The sequence below is a fragment of the Orycteropus afer genome, unplaced genomic scaffold, assembly GCF_000298275.1.
Source record: "Orycteropus afer afer isolate SDZICR_OR568_19922 unplaced genomic scaffold, OryAfe1.0 scaffold00246, whole genome shotgun sequence".
Classification (NCBI taxonomy): domain Eukaryota; kingdom Metazoa; phylum Chordata; class Mammalia; order Tubulidentata; family Orycteropodidae; genus Orycteropus; species Orycteropus afer.
The window spans coordinates 4555822-4582128 of NW_006921833.1; the positions used below are offsets into that span (position 1 = coordinate 4555822).

The 26307-nt window shown below is 36.1% G+C and overlaps 1 protein-coding gene across 1 annotated transcript in view; it reads left to right on the forward strand.

The window, feature by feature from the left end:
- Window positions 1-26307, forward strand: part of SLAIN2 (SLAIN motif family member 2) — a 134124-nt gene that overhangs the window by 78358 nt on the left and 29459 nt on the right. The window contains exons 5-7 of the mRNA XM_042782133.1: window positions 6196-6555; window positions 7045-7182; window positions 18784-18861. Coding sequence (XP_042638067.1) covers window positions 6196-6555; window positions 7045-7182; window positions 18784-18861 — 576 coding nt within the window. The remainder of the gene's footprint in view (window positions 1-6195; window positions 6556-7044; window positions 7183-18783; window positions 18862-26307) is intronic.

Sequence of the window (26307 nt, forward strand, 5' to 3'; positions counted from 1 at the left end):
GTTGTCAGATGGATCTTGGCTCAAGGCAAAGAATACCAGAAAGATGTGTACTTGTGTTTTATTGACTATGCAAAGGCATTTGATTGTGTGGATCATGACAAATTATGGATAACATTGAGAAGAATGGGGATTCCGAACACTTGATTATACTCATGAGGAACCTGTACCGTGACCAGGAGGCTGTCGTTTGAATGGAACAAGGAGACACTGCATGGTTTAAAATCAGGAAGGGAGTGTGTCAGGGTTGTATCCTTTCCCCATACTTATTCAATCTATATGCTGAGCAAATGATCTGAGAAGCTGAACTATATGAAGAAAAATGTGGCATCAGGATTGGAGGAAGAATCATTAACAACCTGAGATACGCAGACGATACAACTTTGCTTGCTGAAAGTGAGGATGACTTGAGGCACTTACTGATGAAGGTTGAAGAATACAGTCTGCAGTATGGATTACATCTCAATATAAAGAAAACAAAAATCCTCACAACTGGACCAATGAGCAGCATCACAATAAACGGAGAGAAGACTGAGGTTGTCAGAGAATTCATGTTGCTTGTTTCTGTAATCGATGCCAATGGAAGCAGCAGTCAGGACATTAGACGACGTGTAGCATTGAGAAAGTCATCCGCGAAGGAACTGTTTCAAGCACTGAGGAGCAAGGATGTCTCCTTGAGGACTAAGGTGCACCTGACAGAAGCCATGATATTTCCAGTCTCCTCATATGCGTGTGAGAGCTGGACAATGAATAAGGAAGACCGAAAAAGAGTTGATGCTTTTGAGTTGTGGTTTTGGCGAAGAATGCTGAAAGTACCATGGACTGCTAAAAGAACTAACAGATCTGTCCTGGAGGGAAGTGCACCCGAAATGCTCCTTGGAAGTGAGAATGGCCAGATTTCGTCTCACCTATTTTGGTCATATTGTCAGAAGGGACCATTCCTTGGAGAAGGATATCATGCTTGGTAGGGTGGAGGGTCAACGAAAGAGGGGGAGGCCTTCAACGAGATGGATTGACACAGTGGCTGCGATGATGGGCTTAAGTATAGCAGGGATTGTGGATCTGGCACAGGATTGGGCAGTGTTTCGTTCTGCTGTGCATGGGGTCACTATGAGTTGGAAACGAATCGATGACACCTAACAACAACAACGTTGTCCCTGTCACTGCATTGTATAGCCAACCACTCAGGAAAGGATCAAATCTAGAGATCCTGAATAGAGTGGGAGGAAAAACATGGAACAAAATCCAAAAACTCAGTGTTGTTGTTGTTGTTGTTATGTGCTGTTGAGTTGTACCTGACTCATAGCGACCCCTCCTTAGGTTGCCGAGGCAGTATCACCACGGAAGCAGATTGCCCAACCTTCCTTCCGAGGAGTGGCTGGTGGGTTTAAACTGCCAGCCTTCTGGTTAGCAGTCAAGTGCCTTAGGCACTACGCTACTAGAGCTCCTAAAAACCCAATAATGACCAGAATTACTGGTCTGATGAAGTCTGATGAGACCCCCAGTACTATGCCCCTGGAATACATTCTGCGCCTGGGGTAGAACTCAACCCCAGGGACTGGCTCTCAGCCCAATAGTTAACAAGATGTATATGCAGAGCACTCAACCCAGGATGACGCACCCACATACTCTATGGTTAATACATCCCTTAGAGCAGTAGACCACAGGGCACCAGAGGACCAACATTCAAATTGAGGAAATGCAGGACAGACAGGAGTGCATAAATACGAGGGGGGGGAGTTGTTATTGGGTAGGGAGAGGAGGACACGAGGTTGGGGTTGGACATGGTGAATGGGGAATGAAACTAAATATACACGTGATGTTGAATGTAAAACAAGCTCTTAAAATAAAAATAAAAGGAGAGAATGCATTGTATAGACCATAAAAAAGACCTTTATGGGAAAATTGTAGTTGTGACATTAAATAAACTAGGTGATACTGCTTGTTTTTTTTTTTAATTAATTGTGATTTGGGTGAAAATTGACAGAACAAATTCATTTTCCCTATGACAGGTCATACACATTTTGTTTGATACCATTGATTGCAACCCCATAATGTAATATCTCTTCTCACTTTCTCCTTGTGGTTACCTTTTCCCTGTGTCCTTCTTTGCTATGCATTCCTGCTCCCTGAGCTATCTCCCTGTGTGGCTGCTGCCCTTCTTATCTCCCTTGATTTGATTATTCTAAGGATTGTACCTACTTGGTGTAAAAGTTTACCTTACATGTCTGTCTGTTGTTTGGCTATAAACTATGGGAGTGAGTTCAATTCCAGACCTAAAGGATGAGTAAGGGCCTTAGTCTCAGGGGTTTCGTCAGTCTCTGTCGACCAGTAAGCTTGGTCTTTTTTATGATTTTGAGTTTTATTCCACATTTTTCTCCCACTCTATCCAGGATCTTCTATTTTGATCCCTTTTCAAGCTGTTGAAAGTGATAGCCAGGCATCATCTAGTTCTTTTGGTCTTATTAGGACCATGTAGGCAGAGGGATAGTGCTTGTTTTTGTTTGTTTGTTTTCGTTGAGAATATACATAGCAGAACATACTCCACTTCAGCCATTTCTACATGTATAGTGACATTGATTGCATTCTTTGAGTTGTGCAACCATTCTCACCCTCCCTTCTGAGTTGTAATTTTCCCTTTAACATTAACTCACTGGCCAGTAATTTTCCTATCTAATCTTTCACTTTGTTGTTACCACTTTGATCCAACATAGATAATTCTTAGGAGCTCTGGTAGCATAGTGCCTAAAGCACTTGACTGCTAATGGTCAAGGCAGACATTTTTTGCTACTTAAGTTAGACTATTTGGTTTTAAGAAGATTTCTGGAAATATTTTGGGTTTAAGGTTTAGAGATTATTTCAGGATGTAGGTTCAGGGAGTCTTCCAGCCTATGTCTACAGTCTGGAGACCATGAGATTTGAAATTCTGTTTTGTCTTTTCCCTCTTCTATAGAATTTTTGATCAAAATATTCAGTAATGGTAGCTGAGATCATCCAGTTCTTATGGTCTCATGGCGAAGATGCCAGTTGTTCATCAAGGCATTAAGCCACCCAATTCCACATGCTTCTCCTATTCCTGACTCTCCTTCTTCTGTAGCTTTAGGTGAATAGGAACCAATTGTCATGCCCAGCCACTTGTAAGCTTTTAAGACACCAAACACTACACTACAAATTAGGAGGTAGAACAAAAGCACTAATCACATTATTGGGGCAATTAACTGGATGTCTCATGAAACTAATGACCCTAAACCTCCAAACCATGGAACATAATTCTATCACGTTTTGCTTGTATGTAAACAGCCTCAGTAGTTACTTTTTTTTTTTCTAGTCATTTTTGAAATATAGTATCACACTATGAGATGGAGCTTTGCCAAGTGATTTGTGTAACTTTTAAATTACAGACACCTTTAATGAGAATCTAGTAAAGGTTAATAGCCCCTGTCGTTCCCAAATTGTACATATGCACAAAATTTTTCATATTATTTCAAGGTTCATGGTTCATCTTACATAAGAATGTAAGGTGGTTATGATAGTATTATTTTTGCCTATGCATTTTATTGGGTCCTCTGGTGGCGTAGTGCCTAACACATGTGACTGCTAACCAGAAGGCTGGCGATTCAAACCCACCAGCCACTCTTCGGAAGAAAGGTTGGACAACCTACTTCTGTAGTGATACTGCCTCAGAAACCCAAGGAGGGGTCACTATGAGTCTAATCCGACTGAAGGGCAGTGTGTTGCGTTGTTCTTTATGCATTTTTATTATGAGCTGCCATGGCTTAGCTGTGAAGCAAAGCATTTTTCTCTAAAGTGATCCCTTTTAATCTTTATGATGAAAAGATCCATGAAAGACATATTTCAATCTTGACAATTGGCTGAGCATAATGGAACATTGCTGTCATTTAGTTCCAAAATTTGCTGTTGTCTGTATGCATAATAGGACCTTTCTTTAATATAAATGCATAGTAAGTTATATGAAGCTGTAACAGTAATTAAGAAACTGTAGAATATTTCTTACTTTGCTGATTCATTTCCCATTTCATGCAGCCTCCCCCAGAGATAAAAAGACTGGTGCTTTTTTTGTTTTATCTTCAGCCCTAGAAGCTAGTAAAATAGTAACTCTTTCTCTTGTATTTTTTTTAACTCCTTATTAAAATTGTGGTATGTTCAGCTAGTGGGGCTAGTTATTGTCATAGATACTATGAAAGGAGAACAAAGAATGCTCCTTAACTCTATTCCTTAGGTCTCTGTTCTCTAGTGTTGCTGTAACAGAAACACCACAAGTAGATGGCATTAACAAAGCAGGAATTTATTATCCTACAGTTTAGGAGGCCAGAAGTTCAAATTCAGAGTGCTGGCTCTAGGTGTTTGGTAAAGGCCCCTCAGCCTTGGGCTTCAGCTCTGCCTCTTACTCCAGGCCCACTGAAGCTAGAGGTGTCTCGTAACTCAGACAGCTGCTGGCTGCTCAGGTTGATAAACCCAAGGTTGGCAAGTAGAATGTCATAATCTCAAGATCGACAGGCACAGGGCAGGCCACTGGTTCAAGTCCAGAACAATCCCAAGATTGGTAGGCACCATGGCAGGCCACTGAGATGAGGACTCCACCAAATGCAGAATCCAGATGTACCAAAAAGCTAGAGACCTCTTCCCGAAGCTCTTCCATTTATACTGGAAGCAGACCACACCCCAAAGGCAACTCCCCTTCCACTGGTTAACATCTCACAGCATAGTCCCCGTGGAGTTGATTACACCACATCCAGTCTCATCATAGGGAATAATTGCATCCAGCTGCCAAGCTACTCAAAAGTCATGGCCCAGCCAACACAACCTTAATTATCACACCTTAGAATCAACTCACACATTTCTTCTTTGAACTCAAGACTTTTTATACTCCAGTATTTTGTTAGAATCTCAACTGTTTGCTGTAACTTTCTTTGCCTTGTGTTTCAGTATACAGTAGAAATTTTTAGCCTTTTAGTAATCCTTTCCAAGCCATCCACACGCATGAATATTTCTCTTCTTGGAGAGTAAAGGAAAAAACAAAGTTAAAAATGTATGTGATACCTCCTTGAAAATAGAAGCTTATTTTTTTAAGAGGTAATTTTCCTTTAAAGAACTTGTTTCTCCAGTTCTTTGTAACAATTAGAAATGTAGAATTACAAATTTGCAATAAATTGAAGGGTTTGCATGGTCATATGTATTTTTTTTTCTTAAGAAAATATCTGTGGTCTATGGTCTGTTGTCTTTTATTAGGTGATGTTATTACCATGTTTGCTATAGTTAAGCAACTTGTCATTTGCTACACTGGTTCTCACACCTGACTGAAGAATTAGGGTGGGCCTCAGGAATCTGTAGTTGTAAAGACATCCTGCAGTGATTCTTACTATCCACTACATTGGAGAACCATGTTACTAACACATTAATACTTAAAAGTTTGAGTACTAATTTTGACTAGACTCTGTCAGTAGAGCTAGCAAGACTTGCTCAAAATGCTCCTAAACTCTATACTTTTATTTTTATGTATTTGTTTCTTCACTGTCAACATTTGATTTTGTTCCAGAAGCTTCTTCTGTACTATTCAAAGAGTTCCCAGGGTTGCTTAGGTGTTTCTGAAGGTATCAAGTTTTATTAGAGGACTCCTTTGATAGTCTTCCTTGAAGGCTTAGAATCTATGCTTGTTTTATTTGAAATCTCTTGGGTTATAAAGCAATTGAAATTTTGTTTGTGCCCCAAATATTGAATTCCTGAGAGAAGTTACCTTGGCACTTTGTCATCTTCATGAGTAAGATTAATCCAAGGATTAAGTATCCAAGGTGAGGTTATTTACTTGTTGACATTTTCTTGTCACTGGTTGAATAGTGATTGTTTTCCTTCATTATACCTTTAATGTTAGTCTCAAATTTGGATTACTGTATTTAGGGGTAGAAATATTTCAGTTTGGGGTTCTACCTTACAGATTTCATATTTAAGAAATTTTGAAATTAGACAAATATTTATAGAATTTCATTCAATTTAAAATAACCTTCAGATGTGATTTATGAATCATTCTATGAGAGGATATTTAAGATGCTTTAAGTGGAACGGAAGTTTTCTTTACACTTTCTACCCTATATGAATTTCTCAATGACAGTCTTTTACTTTTAAAATATAAAAATATTAAAACGTATGAAAGTAAAATTAAACAATATTCATTATTGCCAGGTCTCCGGCAAGAATACGCAGCTACCACATCTCGGCGCAGTTCTGGTTCGTCTTGCACTTCTACACGACGGGGTACTTTTAGTGATCAGGAACTTGATGCACAAAGTTTAGATGAGGAAGATGACAGTATGCATCATGCAGTATACCCTGCTGTTAACAGGTTTTCACCATCACCACGCAATTCACCTCGACCATCACCTAAGCAGTCACCTAGAAATTCACCTCGTTCTCGATCTCCTGCTCGGGGAATGGAATATAGTCGAGTGTCCCCACAGCCTATGATTAGCCGCTTACAGCAGCCTCGCCTTTCACTTCAAGGCCATCCTGCAGATTTACAGACAAGCAATGTTAAAAATGAAGGTAAAACTTAGTAGATTTTACTTACAATTAGGATGTTTCTGGGATAAAATTGTTCTTCATGTTTTAGTATGCAAATAATACACTCTTGACAAGTTTTCTGTTTTGGATAAGTAGATGAAGAATTTACTCAAGTTTACAGTTTTAAGAGTGAATCAATACAAAACTTGAGAAAATGAATTTAGATTTTTTTTAATGAATTTAGTTTCACTTGGTTATCTCACTTTTGCTTTATTCTGCTCATGAAGTGATCTGTATTTAGACTTAAACAGTTTATGATTCTCATTAAGGGTTCTCTTATTCTATCCATTTACAGAATCAAGGCTGAGGGTTTTTGTTTTTGTTTTTAATAAGACAAGTACTTCCTGTTAGCTCTTCTAAAATATGCCAAATATTTAATTAAAGAACTTGACTTTGAATGCTAATTAATATTTTAATTTTCTCTATCTGAAAGAATAGTTTGTATTTTTAACTGAAATTGTGTTGTTACAGAAAAACTAAGACGCAGTCTTCCAAACCTGTCCCGAACATCTAATACACAAGTTGACTCAGTGAAAAGTAGTAGAAGTGACTCAAATTTTCAAGTGCCAAATGGAGGAATACCTCGCATGCAACCTCAGGCTTCAGCCAGTAAGTATCTTGTTATGCTTTCACATACCAGTTATTTAAAGAAAAATGAACATTATAGATACTAATTTTATGCTAAATAGCTATATTAAACTATAAAAATAATAATGAAAAATTACACTACTATCAAGTTGGTTCCAACTCATAACAACCCATTAGGACACAGTAGTATTGCCCCATAGCATTTCCAAGGCCATAAATCTTTACAAAAGCAGGCTACCTCATCTTTCTCCCTTGGAGTGACTGTTGGATTCAAACTGCTGACCTTTTGGTTACCAGCCCAATGCTTTAACCACAGAACCACCAGAATTCCTGTATTAAACTACAGCTATAGTAAAATTTAGTGCTTATTATTCCCATTTTGATATCTAAAATATATATTTCTTAGTAAGTAAAGTTTTCTGTAGTAATATACACTTTTAAAACACCCAAAAATTTGTTTTATTGTTATGTTTTTAGAGTGTATCATAGTCAGAATAAGCAATTCATTGTTCAAATCTGTAATGTATTAAATCAAAATTGGATTCTTCTAGCTGCTTTTTTTTTTTCCTGCAAAGCAAAAAGTGTACCTTGAGAACTTGAGGATAATCTAACTTTATTTATACATCCATTGATGTTAAATATTTATTTACTTAAAAAACAAAACAAAACAAAACTCATTGCTATCAAGTCAGTCCTGACTCATAACGACCCCTCGTTGGGTTTCTGAGGCCATATCTCTACAGAAGTAGATTGCCCAACCTTCCTTCTGAGGAGTGGCTGGTGGGTTTGAACCGCCAACCTTCTGGTTAGCAGTCAAATGCCTTAGGCACTACACTATCAGAGCTCCATTTGTTTATAATTTGATAGCTTTTCTGTTTCAGGTAGAATATTTTTAGGAAAAAAATACTGTATTGAATCAATATGGACATCAGATTAATTCATAATCTTAACTCTACTTACAGATTACATTTGAGATAATATATTGCCAGGAAGCATCATTCTTTCAGAATGGATCAAGATTTCTAAATTTAAATTATCTTTTAGAAAGCAAATTAATACTTAGAGTTAAAATGAAAGTCTTAGATAAACAGAATAGATTTGGGAAATATTGAAGAAAATATACATGTAGATCATGATTTTTAATAAATTCTGGTGACCGAATATATACCAAATTATGGATGTAACGGATCTTTCTAAATGGTTGAAGTGTTTTCTGAATTAATTTATTATTATTCATGATAAATATTTGAATTTGTATTTTGTGACAAGTAATATGCTAATTTGCAACAAGATTATAGCCAAGAAATCTCGGTGGAGCAATTCTACTCTGTAACACATGGGGTCACTTTGAGTGAGAATCCACTCAACAGCATTGGGTTTGGCTAGTTCGGGTTAGTAGTAAGTCATAGTAGCCAGTTCTACTATAACACAGATTAACATTTTTTTTAAAACTTCACATCCTACAATACTGTACATTAAAAATGACAGTTTTTAGGAAAAACAGTCCTAGGACAAACCACTTCAAACTCAACTAGCTTTCTTACCAAAGCATTAATAAAAACAATTGTTGTTGTTGTTATTTGCCGTTAAGTCAGCCCCGACTCATAGAGACCCCTCCTTGGGTTTCTGAGGCACTATCACTACGGGAGTAGGATTGCCCAACCTTCCTTCTGAGGAGTGGCTGGTGGGTTTGAACCGCCAGCCTTAGGCACTATGCTACCAGAGCTCCCAATAAAAACAATAATGATCCTAAAAAATACTAGCATGGTTAAAGGCATGTTAAGTCCTTAATGAGTTAAGGAAAAAAAAAAAAACTCCAGCAAATATAATTTTTTTAAAAAGTTGAAGGTAGTTTAAATGAAAGGAAAGATTGAGGCTATTGAATTTAAGAAAACATATATAACGTAAAGATCAGAGAGACTTATGTGTAGAGAACTTCTAAGACAAAGCACGTGGACAAACTGAGCCAAGAAGAAGAGATATGGGAGTAAATAGGCTTTTTGTGCATTACTGTATAAGAAAATAAAAATAAAATTGAACACTCACAAAATACTTCTCATTAACCAAGATATATGAGCATATAAACAACCAATTTTAAAAGAACTACTACAATTATTTTTGTAATCTTTAATACGTACCCTTGTACCCCACAGCTCACATCAATCCAGTAGTTTAAGTCACCCAGCTTCTTCATACCATAACCACCAAAAACCAAACTCACTGCCGTCGAGTCGGACCCGACTCATAGCGACCCCTCCTTGGGTTTCCTAGTTGGTATCACTACGAAAGTAGATTGCCCAGTCTTCCTTCCGAGGAGTGGCTGGTGGGTTTGAAGTACCAGCCTTCTGGTTAGCAGTCAGATGCCTTAGGCACTATACCACCAGAGCTTCATCTCCCTAAGTCTGTGAGGAAGAAATAATACAAACATGAGATTATTGAATATTTATTCTTTTATAACTCAGTGACCAAATAATAGCATTTTGAAAGCATTCAGTTCTTTTTTAATTTTCCTGCAGTCTTCCTCAGCTTTATTGTATTTAGCTGATTTCATGTACTTTATGTTAAGCTGCTGTTATCTGGTGGCTCAAAAATTGATGGGAAAAAACACATTTGACCAAAATGACTTCTGTGAGATTTGACAAGTTTGCTTTATGTCCAGTTACTTATGATGCTATTCATGTGTTGAAAATGCACATTGTACTGTATTATGCATAATCTTACTTAAGCCTCAGAACAATTCTGTGAAGTAGGAATAGTTATTAACACATTGTGTAAATTAGATAATTGAAGCTTTGAATGGTTAAATAAGCAAAATATGGTCATATAGTCAGTTTATAATTGGCAGATTGGGATTCATACAGATGCTGACCCTGCTCAGAACCTAAGACCACCAAGAGAGATTTGTTACATCCATGGTTTAGTACCAAGACATTAAACAGAAATAGAGTTTCTATGTTTTCTAAAATACTGTGCTTTAAAGTACTGTAGGAAAATTTTTCTAGAGATTTGTATATCCCATTTATTCAGTTGGATATGCAAAAAAAAAAATGTGTATCAAATTGGCTTTTAAAGCTCATTTTCCAGATTTTGTGTGATTCTTATTGTGGACTATGTAATTAAAAATGCAATTATGATAATCATTATGATGCTTGAAAATGGGATAGAAAACAAGAATTCACAAAACTTTTAAAATGGAAGTAAGGATAGAATTTGTTATCTCTGAAACAGGGAGTACTAAATGTCATGCCTGTTAAACTCACAAATTAGGGTTAATTTGATACTTAAGAATATCTGGTTCCCGGTTGTGGTTTTGTTTTGTTTTATTTTCCTGATATACTTGTCTAAAACAGACAGCCACCCATAATGTTAATACAACAAGAATGAAAAATTGTTAAAAAATTAAGTGAAAAACTCATGTCCATTATAAGCAATGCTGTTATAGTGTATGCACAGGTAATGCAAACCATCATTTGTATTTAGCTTTTAAAGGGGTTTTCCTACTTCGTTTGAATTTTTAAGTTTTGAATTTCTCAGTACTTTAAATGATACACCTCCAAACAATTTTCCAGCTCTTGTGAAAGCCACCTGTATCTGTATCATTACTCTTTACACAGAGTTGTTCCCTCTGAGCCCTTCATACAGGCTCTTAATTTGAGCTCTTCTGGTGGTGTAATGGTTAAGCACTTAGCCGCTAACTGAGCGACTGGTGGTTTGAACCTACTTAGCACCTCCTCAGGAGAGAGATCTGGTGATCTGCTCCTAGGAAGTTTACAGCTTAGAAAACCCCACAGGGCCCCATGGAACAGTTCTACTCTGTCACATGACATCATTATGATTTGAAAATCGACTCCATGGTACCTAACTAAGCTTTATGGAAATGAAAAATAATTTCTCACAAAAATAGAAAAGAAGAAATGCAAAACAAAAAGAAGAAGAAGAAATAGAAAAGAAGAAAAAGGTTGGGAACCTACGATCAAAATTTTAATAATACAAACATATATTGTCTGTATCTTAAACTTTATAAGTTTACCTTTACCAATTATATAATCAACTACTGATTCACTAGAAATTTTTTGTATAGACAAATTATTTTTATTTTTACTCCAGAAGTTGATAATTTAGTAAAATATTAGGAAGAACTTAAATAATGGAAAATCACAAATTGTAAATGGAAAATATATATACATTTTCATAATGATGTATCCCAGTATTTGAATAACATACAAACAAAGAAGAATGGTATCCTTTTTTCAGTTGAATGTATTTTTATATATGCAAGTGTGTTGAGGCTTACTTATAATTAAAATATCACAAACATATATTTCATTTTAGTATAGAATCACACTATTCTCAAAAATGTATTTGGAAAGTAGTAAATCCAGAATATTAGCCATTTTTCTTGTAATTTCACTAATGTCTTTGATACCTAAAAATGTATATATGTAAATGTTCTTTTAATTACTGAGCATAGAGTTTTCATACTTGCCTTCCTATTTTGATATGTAATTATGTATACATATTATTAGAATGCCAAGCTTTATACATTTTACATATGAATTAGTATTTTTAGTTTTTGTATAAACTTCAGTTGTTAATGTAATAGATGTTGCATTTTGTTTTCTTTTAAATATTTATTTTTCCAGCTCTTAAGTGGTAAAGCTTTGGTTCTTCCTTGCCAGTCTGCATGAACCTAACTTTGCAAGGTTGCTGGTATTTCCACCTAAGGGACCACTTCTTTTGCCTTGTTACTATGCCATTCACTATTTTATATGCTTATTTGCTGTGGCTGCATTATTGTGGATGCTGGCATTCAAATATTAATTTTACAAGAATTCTAATACATTTCATTTTTAGAACCGTTACCAATTTAGGCTTTTATATGTGGAAAAGCGAGTAACTTAAAAAGTTTAAGAAAACCAGAGCACTGCAGAGGTCATGAATACATGTCATTTTTCTCAATTTCTTTCAGTAAAGTTTGTCAGGAGCAGAGTTTTTCAGAAGACTAATGTCTTGCTTTCTAAAAGTACTAGACCATGGGTTTAGTTAGAAAGTTTAGTTTTCAGAAAAATCTTGGAATTACTGGTTCAGAAACAAGGAAATGGAAGAGAGGAAAGCCCAAAACAATCCATTGTTTAAAAGAAAAAAAAAAAACCTCAAAATTTGGTTAGTATTGTAACACTTTTAATGTCCTTTCATGTGTATTATCTCATTTGAACTCAAAACAACACATTTCTTATTTTTATAGAAGGAACCAATGATCCATATGAATTGTACAAGGTCATATAACTAGAAAAGTGACAAAACCAAGGCCAAATTACTTCTCCCTCCCAACTCTTCCCTGAGTGTCCAGATTTCCTCCCTATCATTGTTTGCATTGCGTCATACTGACTAACACCAAATATGTAGGTATCTTGAATGTTGTTCTTGAGTTACTCTTGGAGCATGATTTGGGATTGAACTCTGAATAGTTTGTAAATTACTACGAAACAATAAAAATAATTCGGTGTAATATTTATCCATTTGTTTACATTTAGTCATTGGAAGAATTTCTTTTCATAGGATGCAGACTGTGCATGTAGAATCAATATTCTACTATGCACTTCTCACTTGAGGAGGAAGGGCATCCTGGGCAGTTGTCAGCTTATGCATAGACAGCTTGCACTGAGGCCTGTGGGGATTTCAGTTAAAATACTGGAAGTACACACTTGAATTTTACATATTTATGAGACAGCAATTGAAATAAATGTCATGATAAATATGTGCAATGGGTCATCTAATAATGAATGAAACATTTGTAGAACATCTGTTTAAGTGTAAGAGTAGCACAGTGATGTTATACAGAAGGTCATCATGAGTTAAGAGCTGACTTGATGGCAGCTGATAACAGCAGTACAGTGATGTTAGGTCAGGTGTCTAATCACGAGAAGATTTTTTAATGTACTTATTCAGGCCTTACTCCAGGTAGAATTTTGATTGAATACATTGTGGAATGGAAATCAGAATCTATGTTCCCAGCTCTGATTCTGGGATTTAGACCCCAACTGTGGAGGACCTTGAATGTTTAGTTATTTTATCCAGTAGTCAGTCACTTAAACAAAAAAAAAATTCTCTGGTATCGAGTCGGATCCATCTCATAGAAACCCCTCCTTGGGTTTCTAAGTGGTATCTCTACAGAAGTAGATTGCCCAGTCTTCCTTCTGAGGACTCGCTGGTGGATTTGAACCACTAGACTAGACTTAACAGTCAAATGCCTTAGGCACTTGTTGTTGTTATGTGCTGTCGGAGTCAGACCTACTCATAGTGACCCCACCCTGGGTTCCCAAGGCAGTATCACTATGGAAGTAGATTGTCCAACCTTCCTTCCAGGAGCGGCTGGTGGGTTTGAACCGCCAGCCTTCTGGTTAGCAGCCAAGTGCCTTAGGCACTGCGCTGCCAGAGTTCCCCTTAGGCGCTTGTTTGTTGTTGTTGTTGTTATGTGCCATTGAGTCGGACCCGACTCATAACTACCCCTCCTTGGGTTTCCGAGGCAGTATTACTACGGAAGTAGATTGCCCCATCTTCCTTCCAAGGAGTGGCTAGTGGGTTTGAACCACCAGCCTTCTGGTTAGCAGTCAGGTGCCTTAGCCACTATGCTACCAGGCGCTTAGGTGTTATTAAATGTTCAACCGATGTCTATTGGGTGTCTGTTTTGTTCTAGGCACTGGGAATATCAATGTGAATGCAACAAGGAGTGCCCTCATAGTAGGGACTGACAGGCAGAAGCTTCAGTAGGAACACAGGAGAGGCATTAAACTCAGGAGTGTAAAGATGTTTTCAGGAAAAATATTAAAAAGATATGTTGGCTAGCTTGGGAGGTGCTTATGTGAATTGCCCCATGAAGAAAAGAAGGACATCTTTTCCTTACAGTGGCATCAGTAATGAAAAGTCTTGAGACTGGAACCCCCATTATAGTGGCTTTGTATGACTGAAGTGCAGGGTGCAGGATGCGTGGACTGGGTGCAGTGATGATGGGTAAGGTAACAGAGTGTGGGAGTTTTTCAGTATCCTATTAAGAAGTTTGAATTTCATCCTGTAAGCTTTGGAAGCCAGGTAAGCTTTTAATCAGTTTAATTCTAAGAATGTTCACTCTGATAACAGTAAAGACAATGGACTAAAGTTGGAGAAAAACTAAAAACCATTTTTTAGAAGGCTGTTGCCTAATCTTGCCTGCTAACCAGACGGCTGGCAGTTCAAACCCACCAGCCACTCCTCGGAAGGAAGGTTGGGCAATCCTACTTCCGTAGTGATACTGCCTCGGAAACCCAAGGAGGGGTCACTATGAGTCGGGGCTGACTCGACAGCACATAACAACAACAAGCAAAAAAATAACATGAAGATATGAACAGAGGCAGTGGTTCAGGGGATAAGATCTGGATAAGTTTTTAAAAATTAAAGAACTAGAAAATAAGTGACTTGGTAATACTGAGGAGAATAGAGGAAGAGAGGGAAAGAGGATTAAAGGATGGCTCAGAATGAGAATTTGTAAGCAAGGAAAGATTTTAAACAAATGCCATTGGGGGTGTTGGTGAACCTAGGGTCATTTTACCTAGCAATATTTAACATTCATTCACAGTAGCTTATCTAGTATTTGACAGCTAGGGAAGATTATTTTTAACATTCCTCTCTATATGACAGAATTATATTCAATAATAATTATGAAATGAAATGAGTTATAATAACCAGGGAAAAAAATGCACAGTGAAAATATTCTTCTACTGAATTTGGTGTTTTATAATTATGTCAGTATTAATTTTAATTTTAGCCTCTCAAATTTGTTAGTAACTTCCTCAGGATTGATCTTTGCCTACTCAGGCTCAGTACACACTATGTAATTGAAAAACACAGTCTTTAAATTTCAATATCAAAAGGTTCCCCCTACTCCTACATGAAGCAACCAAAACAAATAAGAAAAATCTTAAACATTGATTTGGCAGAAATTCATAAAAATTTCATTTTAGAATAAATTCCAGGAACTGCCATACTGTTCATGTTTTTGTTTTTTAGGGATTCAAGTCTAATGCTTTTTAAATGTCTTTACAGTTGAAAATTTTCAATATAAAATCAAAGTCACACAGTGACAGAATTGAGGTAATTCATGTTCTATTGCATTGCTTTAAAGATCACTATACCATTGTTTATTTTTAATCTGTTTAAAGATAGGAATATATTGCATCATAGGGATTGGAGGTGCACCCTGGTCAAGTGAACTTGAAGGATTTCACGTTACTAAGACCTTAACTTTTGAAAGAAACGTATATATCTGAGTCTACCTATGTCAGAGGAGATTGTATAACTGAGAGTTTTCCTAATTAACCTACATGTAAAATGGCAATATTTATTCAAAGATAAGTAATGAAATGACTAAGTTAAAACTTAACATATTTTATTAAAACTGAACAGTAACCATACCAAAAAACCAAATGCACAGCTAATGAGTCAGATCCGACTCATAGCTTGGGTTTCCAAGGCAGTATCACTAACTGCAGAAGTAGATTGCCCAACCTTCCTTCTGAGGAGTGGCTGGTGGGTTTGAACCTCCAGCCTTCTGGTTAGCAGTCAAATGCCTTAGACACTATGCCACCAGAGCTCCCAGCAGTAACCATAGCTGTTATTTATTATTTAGACCAACAGATTATTCTCTTCAGAGAAGAATACTTCATCATTGACATTGTTTATTTTTGCTGGGATATGGTGGTAATAAAAAAGACCAAGCTTTTTTTTACTTTTGTTTCACAATTCCCCACAGACAATACACCTCCCACTGCCTACATCTAAGGGGTGAGGCACTTTCCCTGCCCTTCCCATGATATACATGAATGGCATAAAAAGGATTGGATGAAGGGATACCAAAAAAGAGCACTGTTATAATCCAAAAACAGAGTGATCGAGAGGGGAATTAGATATTTAGGAGACAATGGGAATGTAAAGGAAGGAATAGATCTAAGGAACTACAAGGAGTAAATAAATGATAGTTAAAGTGAAAAACAGAACAATTTTGAGCTAGAATGACTTTGAAAATAATGGTGTATGTTTAACAGAAATAAAGACATTTTTCAAGCTGGTTTGTTAAGGAAGACATCAGCCTAAGTAATGGTTGTTTGGAAGAACACTTGTTTCTCTCTGCCATCTCTGCTCCTCAGTGGGGTCTTGCTAATCTGGAATTATATAAATATTAAAAATGAAACCAAGGAAAGTTTTATCTTTTAATAGCTAACACACTGAATTCTGTTACTGTAGAAAGATTTGGATAGTTTCAGTCAAGCTTCTATAATTTGTCATTTAAAACAACAATGCCTGTCTTTGGGAAACTGATCATATTAAGATTGATAATTCAGATTTAAAAATAAGGTGTTTTTTTTTAAAAATTTAGTTAATATTGTGTGACTAGTGGTGTCTGCTGAAAATCATTCGTTTCATTCTGTATCAGGCAAATTCAGAGTTGACTCCCAGATTCTATTTGTAGGGTGAATCTTAGAATTCCCTGTGGACAGCTTTCACTTCTCTGTAGATGCCACTGTTGTGACATCACTCATAATTTTTGAGGGATAAGTAGGGTTCATTTGACACCATTGTAGTTATTAGTTCAAATGGGACCTTTCCAAATGAGTTCATTATTGATATTAAGCCCTCATTTAAATTTTATATATATATGTATAAAATTGCTAATAGATATTCTGGATTTCCAAAGTATGTACAATTGATGTCTTTTGCCCTGCACCCCACCCCTCTCCTCTTCAACTGCACTGGCCTACTTTCTGTTCATCACACACTCTAGGTGCTCTTTGCATCTCAGGTCCTTTAAGTTGCTTTTCTCCGTCTGGAAGGTTTTTCCTCCAGATAGGTTCATGACTTACTCCCTCTCTTCCTTCAGATCTTTGCACAAATATCACCTTCTGAGGGAGATGTTTCCTGATCACTCTACTTATATTTGCAATTTGAATCTCTTCTTACTTCCTGTCACCCTTTCTATTTTATTGTTCTCTTTAGCAGCTATTACTGTCTGATAGGCCATATGTTTTCCTTGCTGTTTATTGTCTGTCTCACCTTCCCTAGACCATTCATTCCTCGAGAATAGGAACTGTGTCTTGTCTAGTCGGCTACTAAATTCATTGTACCTAGAACAGTGCCTGGAACAAAGTATGTACTGAACTATTTGAATGTCATGAATAAAAACAGAAATGAATGAATGAATGAAAAAATATGAATGGATGAAAATGTGAATAAATATGTAAATGCAAAGTATTTGATGCTGGTAGTGTTCTGTTTGTGTGGAGTAGATAGTAGATAATATACTATAAAATCTATTTTTTAAGCATGGAGAATTTTTTTGCTAGTTTGCCTGGCCGTATTTACATTAACTTGAAAGAAAACATTATTTAGCTACAGTAGTATTTGGAATGCTGTAAAATTTGAAATCAAATACATTTGCTACTTTTTAAAAATTTTATTATCAGACGTATAATAAGAAAACCTAATAGATGTTCAACTTTAATAGAGTTAAGCAATAGAGCAAGAGAGAAATTCTCCTTAATTTTCTCTGATGATAAACCAACTACCCCTTTGTTACCTCAATTGTTGTTTGCTCTGGCCAAATTTATGGGGAGTGGGATTGCTGGGTTTTTTTTGGGGGAAAAAACACATAATTCCTAGAGGTGAATGAAGTCTGACTTTCAAATTAGTAGAGTAACATTGTAGAGCTACTTAAATAAATGACAGCACTAGTGGTTTGCGTAGTGTACTCATCAGTCCATTGGTGACCCAGTAAGCTTTAACTCTGGAGGGCCCTAGGCTGCTTCAAAATGGCCTGTTTTGAGAGTTTTGGTACCATTAATAGAAGAGTTTTGAAGAAAGCTTAAAATCCTTCATTGATCAATTTAAAATGCAGATGTTCTAACTACTCCAAAACCCTCATCCTGCACCAACACACACACACACACACACATACACGCACACACCCACCTACACACATACATGCACAGCCTAATTAAAGTGCTACCCACAGTCTGTGGTACAAATTAGTTGTATTCTACAGCGAGATGATGTTGGATATATTAAAACTACTAGACTGTGATTCTCTAAGGACCTCCCTGGTTCTGAGTTTTCTTCTCCTTTTTGAGTGTGGGGATTAGTTTCATATTAGGGTAACTCATTTAACAATAACTGCTTTGCCAAAATCTGCTTTTTTGCATTGAACAAGTAGTGTATTTATTTTATTCTGTATGCTTGTGTTCATCACTTTTCCTTAATAAGCTTTGTATTTGTATTATTTGCATGTTTGCTGGTGGTTTGTTTTCTCTTTTGATATTTTGATCGATTTGCATATTGGAGTTTTCCTGATCTTACATGCTATTTGTAAAAGTATGTGCTTTGCACTAAGATTTCTATCCTTTTTTCTTTCCAATTTAATGCACTAAGCATCACTTTAAAATTCCACTGCTTCTGGGATTCTAAAATAATTACACCTTATGGTTTCTGTTCCTTGATAAAATTTCAAATTTGTATTCAAATATTCAAGTTTACAGAAGCTATAGGCTTTATCTTTATCCTTCCAGGCAAATATTACAGTTCCTTATTTTTCAACAGCTTCGCAAAGGCTGAAAAATTTGCCTCGTACTTCCCTCAAAGCCAAACAGTTGCTTCAAACTTCATCTACAAAAAGAGGTAACTACGGCCTCTTGTTAAGCATAAAGTTTCAGCAAAATGGTCAAGTTAATTAAATCTTAGAACTTCTGACATACTGAGTCAGTGATGCCTATAAGGCACATTTTAGTCTTCTTCAATAAAATAAATAATGTGGATTCATTCTCTGTTATTTTTATAAATCCAGAAGAAACATTTTTCCCACAGAGGTATGTATTGGATTGCCATTCTGAAAGAAGTAAAAAGATATATAGCGTTAATATTAGGAACTTAACATTTTCTTACTAACCTCAGACTGAAGATTGTTGTTATAAATTAATGTTAGATAGACTAATAAATGCTTTGAAATGAATCAACTGTCAGACATTCTGTACAATGTTTTATCCTTTGACTTCGATTTTTGAGTGTACTTACCTTTGGGATGAAATAGGAACACTTACATTAAAAGTTGAGTAGAGTGAAATCACAGGTTTTGGTGCTTGATATGTTTGGAGGGTGTCTTTTGGAAGACCAAAAGTGTTTTGAAAATAACATATGAATATTGGATATCAGAGGTATTCCATATTAGTTCTAAGCGATTGTATGTGTGATCAACTAGAAAGAAATAGATTGGGAGAAATAAGATGGGATTGCAGAAGCCAACAGTAAGTAATAAGAATGAATAGAAGCCCTAAAGGAAATGAAGCAGGAAAAATATTTCCCCACAACATGTAGGTGTCCCAGTAGCTTCAGACTCAGTAACAATAGGGGGATAAAGTACTAAATGAAATGAGGTGGGAAAAGGAAGTTTAAGTTTTCATTTGTTGGAAAAAAGACTTAGTTAATATGATTATGAAAGTCTGTAGTTATTTTTTAGCACACATTAATGTAACTATTTTAGCAATCATTTAATGGATATGATATAATTTAAGGAAATAGTTTTAGGTAATAGAATCTAAAAGAAATAGTCAAATAGAAAATAGTATATATTGTTTCTGATTTGAATTAAGAAGTTGGCCACAGTCCTCAAACACAGATACCTTTTTATGCCACTGTAAAAATTAATAGACTGGATAGATTAAGTTTTTGATGGCAAAGGAAGTGACTTATCAGGGGTCATTATAAGAAGAGATCCTTATAGGAATTATTTAGAAACTTTAGTCGTCTTCTTTCACACTTCTGCGTATTTGTGAGTACCTTCATGGTTATGGAGGAGGCAGGTGAAAATATATGTGTTTGAAAGGATTATGATGTTTAAAATTGTACAGAAGATAATTATACTATAATAAAAGTATTGAGAATTTTAAATTTAAGTTTTCATTTTTATTTCTCTGTAAACTACTTCATAATGTTTTTGTGAAATAAGATAGGTTTAAATAATTTTAAATTTTTTCTTAAAGACTTCATGTTACTCTGTTTAGGTTAAGAAGACCATAATTTCTTCTGGCTGAATTATTGCTATTTTTTGTCTATAGGAAATACATTATTTTTATTACCCTTGAACCACCAAATTGCCCACCCTCTTGATAATATGACAGGAAAACTCAATCTCAAAACTTAAGAGCAAGAATTCCTGGCACCTCTGGTTTATTTAGTGGAGGGAGGGGTATGTGTGTGTGTGTGTGTGTTTCATTTTTTTTCTTATTCTAACTTAGTCTTTTAAAAATTTTTTTAGTAAAATATGTATAATGTATTTTCCATTTCAGCTATATTTATGTGTAAAGTTCAGTAACATTAATTATGTTTTCTATGTTGTAGGAAAAATGGTATTTCCCGTATAGGTTGTTGGTCTTGAAAAACTGTATCATGTGATTTCAAGTGTCATTTCTATCACCAACATCATGTGTTCCAACTACTGATCCTCCTCCTTTTCTGCCTTTCTCTTTCCAATCACAAGTAATTATCAAACTATCTTGATTGCATGTTTGATCAGTTGCAGACTGCAGAAGTAGGTAAAAATCTTCAGGTTCTTCATATTTGGCATTAGTGCATAAATTTGAATAATAGTTGTATTAACTGGTCTTCCTTGTAGACATAAGGATAATAACCTATCCCTGATGGCATTATACTTTAGGACATACCTTGAAATGTTCTTTTAACAACATAAATAGTGACTATACTTGGGGACCTCACTGGGTGGAATACATAGGCATCAAATTGACGTCATCTGTGGAAAGAGATGATGGAGAAGCTCAATATCATCAGAACATGGCCAAAGGTTGACTGCAGAACAGACCATTACTCATATACAAGTTCAAGCTGAAGCCAAAGAAAATTAAAACAAGACCATAAGATTTACTCCCACTAAGTTGTCTAAGATTTAAAAAAAAAAAAAATGTTGACCAGGATATGAGGAAATTGGAACTCTTATCCATTGCTGGTAGGAATATAAGATGCTATAGCCACTTGGAAAATAGTGTGGGTGATTCCTCAAAAAAACTAAAAAAAGAACTACCATATGACTCAGCGATTTCACTCCTAGGTATATAGACCTGAAAGTCTTGAAAAAGATACTTGTATACCAATGTTCATTGTACCACTTTTCACAGTAGCCAAAAGTTGGAAACAACCTAAATGCGCAGCAACAGATGAATGGATAAAATGTAGTACATACATACAATGGAATACTGCTCAGCCAGTTGGAGAAATTAAGTCTTGATGCATGCTACAAGATGGATGGAGCTTGAAGACATTGTGCTGAGTGACATAAGCCAACCACAAAAGGACAAATATTGAATGACTTCACTTAAATAAAAATATAAGAAAAGGCAAATGTATAGAGACCAAACTTTATTACTGGTTACGAGGGGCAGGAGGAAGGGAAAAGAGGGGTTAACAGTGATAGAAAAATCACATTGATAAGGGGAAGGACTGAACAGCCTCTTATTGTAATTGCTGTCAATAAATTTTATACCTGTAAAAATTGAATTGGCACAAATGAGCGAAATACTACAGCAGCAACGCAGGTGAGACTGCTTATGTACAATCAAACACCTCATGGGATTTGTTTCCTTGGTTTGGAAGATTAGGGTTGTGGTTTCATGGGACATCCCTTTGGCTTAATAATGTATTTAGTGCTTCTTTTCTATCTTCTAGTTCATTTTGCAGTGCCTGGAATCTTAAAAGCTTGCAAGCACTAATCCAAGGCACAATTGGTCTCTGTTTGCTAGAGCAACAATAGAAGAAGGAGAGTCAAGAATGGAATAAAGAAGTGGAATGTGTGGCTAATTGAGTCCATGAACAATTGCCTCCTTTGCCATGAGACCAGAAGAAATGGGTGGTGCTCTGCTATCATTACTGAACATTTTGATCAGAGATTCTATAGAAAAATCTTGATGAAAAGGGAGAAAATGCAGAACACAATTTCTGATCCTCTTGGACTCCAGACTTTCTGGAGCCGTGGTGGCAGGATGAACTCCTGAAACTATTGCTCTAAGATGATCTTTAAACTTTAAACAAAAAAATATCCCCTGAACTCTTCTTAAAACCAAACAGTAGTTTAGCTTAACTAGTAACACAGATCTGTCTTGAGTATTATGGTCTTTTAAGATCTATCTGTACAAACTCAAGTTGACAACAACTTAAATGAGTTGCTTAAAGTGAATGGAAAAAATGGTGATGTAAAAGAACTCGAAAGAAGATTTCAGAGATTGGATTGAGAAGATAGATTAAATATTATAACAAAGTATGCAAAGACCTGGAGTTAGAAAATCAAAACGGAAGCATACCCTCAGCATTTTTCAAGCTGAAAAAACTAAAGAAAAAATTCTAGTCTCGAATTGCAATATTGAAGAATTCCATAGGCAAGATATTGAACAATGCAGGAAGCATCAGAAGATGGAAGAAATACACAAAGTCATTGTACCAAGAATTGGTCAGTGTTCAGCCATTTTAGGAGGTAAATGATCAAGAACTGATGATAGTGAAGAAAGAAGTCCAAGCTGCACCAAAGGCTTGGTGAAAAAGGAAGGTTCCAGGATTTGGTGGAATACCAATTGAGGTATTTCAAGAAATGGATGCAATGCTAGAAGCACTTATCTATGCCAAGAAATTTGCAGGACAGTACCTGGTCAACTGACTGGCAGAAATCTATATTTGTACCTATTCAAAAAAAAGATCCAACAGAATGTGGAAATTATTAAACAATATCATTAATATTATACACAAGTAAAACTTTGCTGAAAATAATTCTGAAATGGTTGCAGCAGTACATCAACAGAGAACTGCCGGAAATTCAAGCTGCATTCAGAAGAGAAGGTGGAATGGTATCATTGCTGATGTCAGATGCATCTTGGCTGAAAGCATAGAATACCAGAAAGATGTTTACTTGTGTTTCATTGACTATGCAAAGACATTCAACTATGTTATCCATAACAGATTATGGATAACATTGCAAAGAATGGAAATTCCAGAACATTTAATTGTGCTCATAAGGAACCTGTACATAGATCAGGAAGTATCATTCACACAATACAAGGGGATATTTTAAAATAAGGATAGGTGTGTGTCAGGGTTGTATCCTTTCACCATACTTATTCATTCTGTATGCTGAGCAAATAATCCAAGAAGCTGGACTAAATAAAGAAAAACATGGCAACAGGATTAGAGGTAGACTGATTGACAACCTGCAGTATGCAGAGCACACAGCCTTGCTTGTTGAAAGAGAACTTGTAACACTCACTGATGAAGATCAATGACTACAGCCTTCAGTGTGGATTACACATTGACATAAATCAAAAATCCTCACAACTGGACCAATAAGCAACATCATGAAAGTAGAAATAAGACTGAAGTTGCAAAGGATTTCATTATACTTGTATCCACAATCAACACCCCTGGAAACAGAAGTCAAGAAATCACATAAGGTTATTGCTTTGGGCAAATCTGCAGCAAAAGACTTCTTTAAATATCTCACTTTGAGGATTAAAGTGTGCCTGATCCAAGCCATGGTATTTTCAGTTGCCTTCAATGCATTGTGAAATGTGGACAATGAATAAGGAAGACTGAAGAACAATTGATACTTTTGAACTGTGGTATTGGCGAAGAAGAGTATATCATGGACTTGCAAAAGAAAGAACCTTCTATCTTGGTTGAAGTACAACCAGAATATTCCTTAGAAGTGAGCTTGGTGAGACTTCATCCTACATACTTTGGACATATTATCAGGAGGAGGGACCATTCTCTGGAGAAGAACATCATGCTTGGTTGAGGGTCAGTCAAAAAGAGGAAGGCCCTCAACGAGGTGGATTGACACAGTGACTGCAACAGTGGGCTCAAACATAGCACTGGGCAGTGTTCTGTTCTGTCATATGTAGGGTTGCTGTGAGTCGGAACCAACTCAACAGCATCTAACAACAGCAGCATGTCATAGAACAATCACCATGATCCATTTCCAAAATTCTTCCACACTCATAACAGAAATTCAGTACCCCTTACACACTACTCTCCCATTTCCTTCTCCAGCCCATGTGCTGGTAACCACTAATAAACTTTGGTGTATATACATTTGTCTTTTCTAGATATTTCTTATAATGAGATAATATATTTCTCCTTTTGTGTCTTAACTTACCTCACTCAGCCAACAATGTTTTCAAGATTCATCTGTAACATGGATCAGAATTTCATTTTTCTTTTTGCCTGAGTAATTTTCCATTACATGAACATATTTTGTTTATCTGTTCATCACTTGGGTTGTTTTTACCTTTTCATTTGTTCTACCTTTTTGTTTGATTCCCTGTTTTCATATCTTTTGGGTAAATACGAGTTGACTTGCTGAGTCATACAGTAATTTTATGTTTAACTTTTTCAAGAACTATCAAACTATTTTCCTTGTTTACCATTTTATATTCCCGCCAGAAGTAAATGAAAGTTTCAGTTTCTTTGAATCTTTTTCAACATTTGTTGACAAGGATGTAAAGAATTGAAGTGGTATTCTATTGTGATTGTGATTTGCATTTCCCTACTAAATAATGATGTTGAGCATCTTTTCATGTGCTTATGGGCATTTATATATGTTCTTTAGTGAAATATCTGTTTTATGTTCCTTTGCCAATTTTTAGGTGGGTTTTTTATCTTTTTGTTATTGAACTGTAGAAGTTCCTTATATATTCTAATATTAAACCCCTTATAATTTGTATCATTTTCAAATATTTTCTCTCATTCTGTAGGTTGTCTCTTTGTTGATAAAGTCTTTTGATGGACAAAAAGTTTTAATTTTGATAAAAATGAAAAAACCTGTGTTTCATTCAAAAAGTATTACGGTTTTAGTTTTCACATTTAGGTCATTGATCTATTTAGAATTAATTTTACATACAGTATGAGGTATGGGTTCAGCTTTATTCTTTTACACCTGGATGTTCTGTTATCACAGTACTATTTATTAAAGAGACTATTTTTTCTCTGTTGAGTACACTCAGCACCCTTGTCAAAAATTAATTGACCACAGATGTATGGGTTTATTTCTGTACTCTATATTTCATTGGTCTGTATATTTTACATTATACAAATACCAAACTCTTTTGATTTATTGTAGCTTTATAACATGTTTTGAAATCAGGAAATGTGAGTCCACCTACATTTTTCTTCTTTTTCAAGGTGCTTTTGGCTATTCAGGGCCCCTGTGTTAGACTGGATTCTCTAGAGAAACAAAAAACAGCAAAGCTTAGAGAAAGAGAGAAAAAAACTTATCTTAGGATAATGGCTCACAAATGTGTAGAAGCCAGCAAGTCCAAAGTCCCTGGATCATACATCAAGCTGGAGGCTTTTCCTGGCTCCTGCAACCACAGGGGCTGAGAAGCTCAAGGCTGGCAGGCAGTACACGGGCTGTTGACTCCAATGAATGACGAATCCAAGATCTCCAGGCCGAACAGTGGACTGCTTACTCACAGAGAGTTGTAGGCAGCACAACAGAATCCTGATCCACAGAAGAATGTCTCTCTTCCCAGGATGTCCCTGGATATACTGGAAGCAGGCCACACCCCTAGGGAAATGCCCCTTCAACAGATTGGCCACTCAGAACACAGTCATCTGATCCCATCATGGGAACAACCACATAGAACTGGGGTCCAGCCAAGTTGACACACAACTTCAACTATCACAGTCCACCCCTTGTCAACTTGGCAGTTGTACACATCTTCTTAACCATATATAATCTCTAAATAAGGACAATTATAAAGTCATACTTGTGCCTAACATGATATGCTAACACACATACAATCAAAATGCATTAACCTTGTTTACATTTCACAGCTCATAACAGAAGGAAACAAAAATATTTGATGCACATATACAATGAAGAAATATAACAATGACAGTCCTCGTTTCTGCAGCTGGTCATGTGGTCATAGCTCATATTCAAAACTACCTTCTTCCACCACCCATTCTGTATTTCCCTTGCTCTCAGCAAGCACCTCAGCTGGTCGTGCTTCTTTGCCTGGTGGGGTGACCCAAACCTTCATTCCTGAAGGGTCTGTGCCATTGGCAGTCATA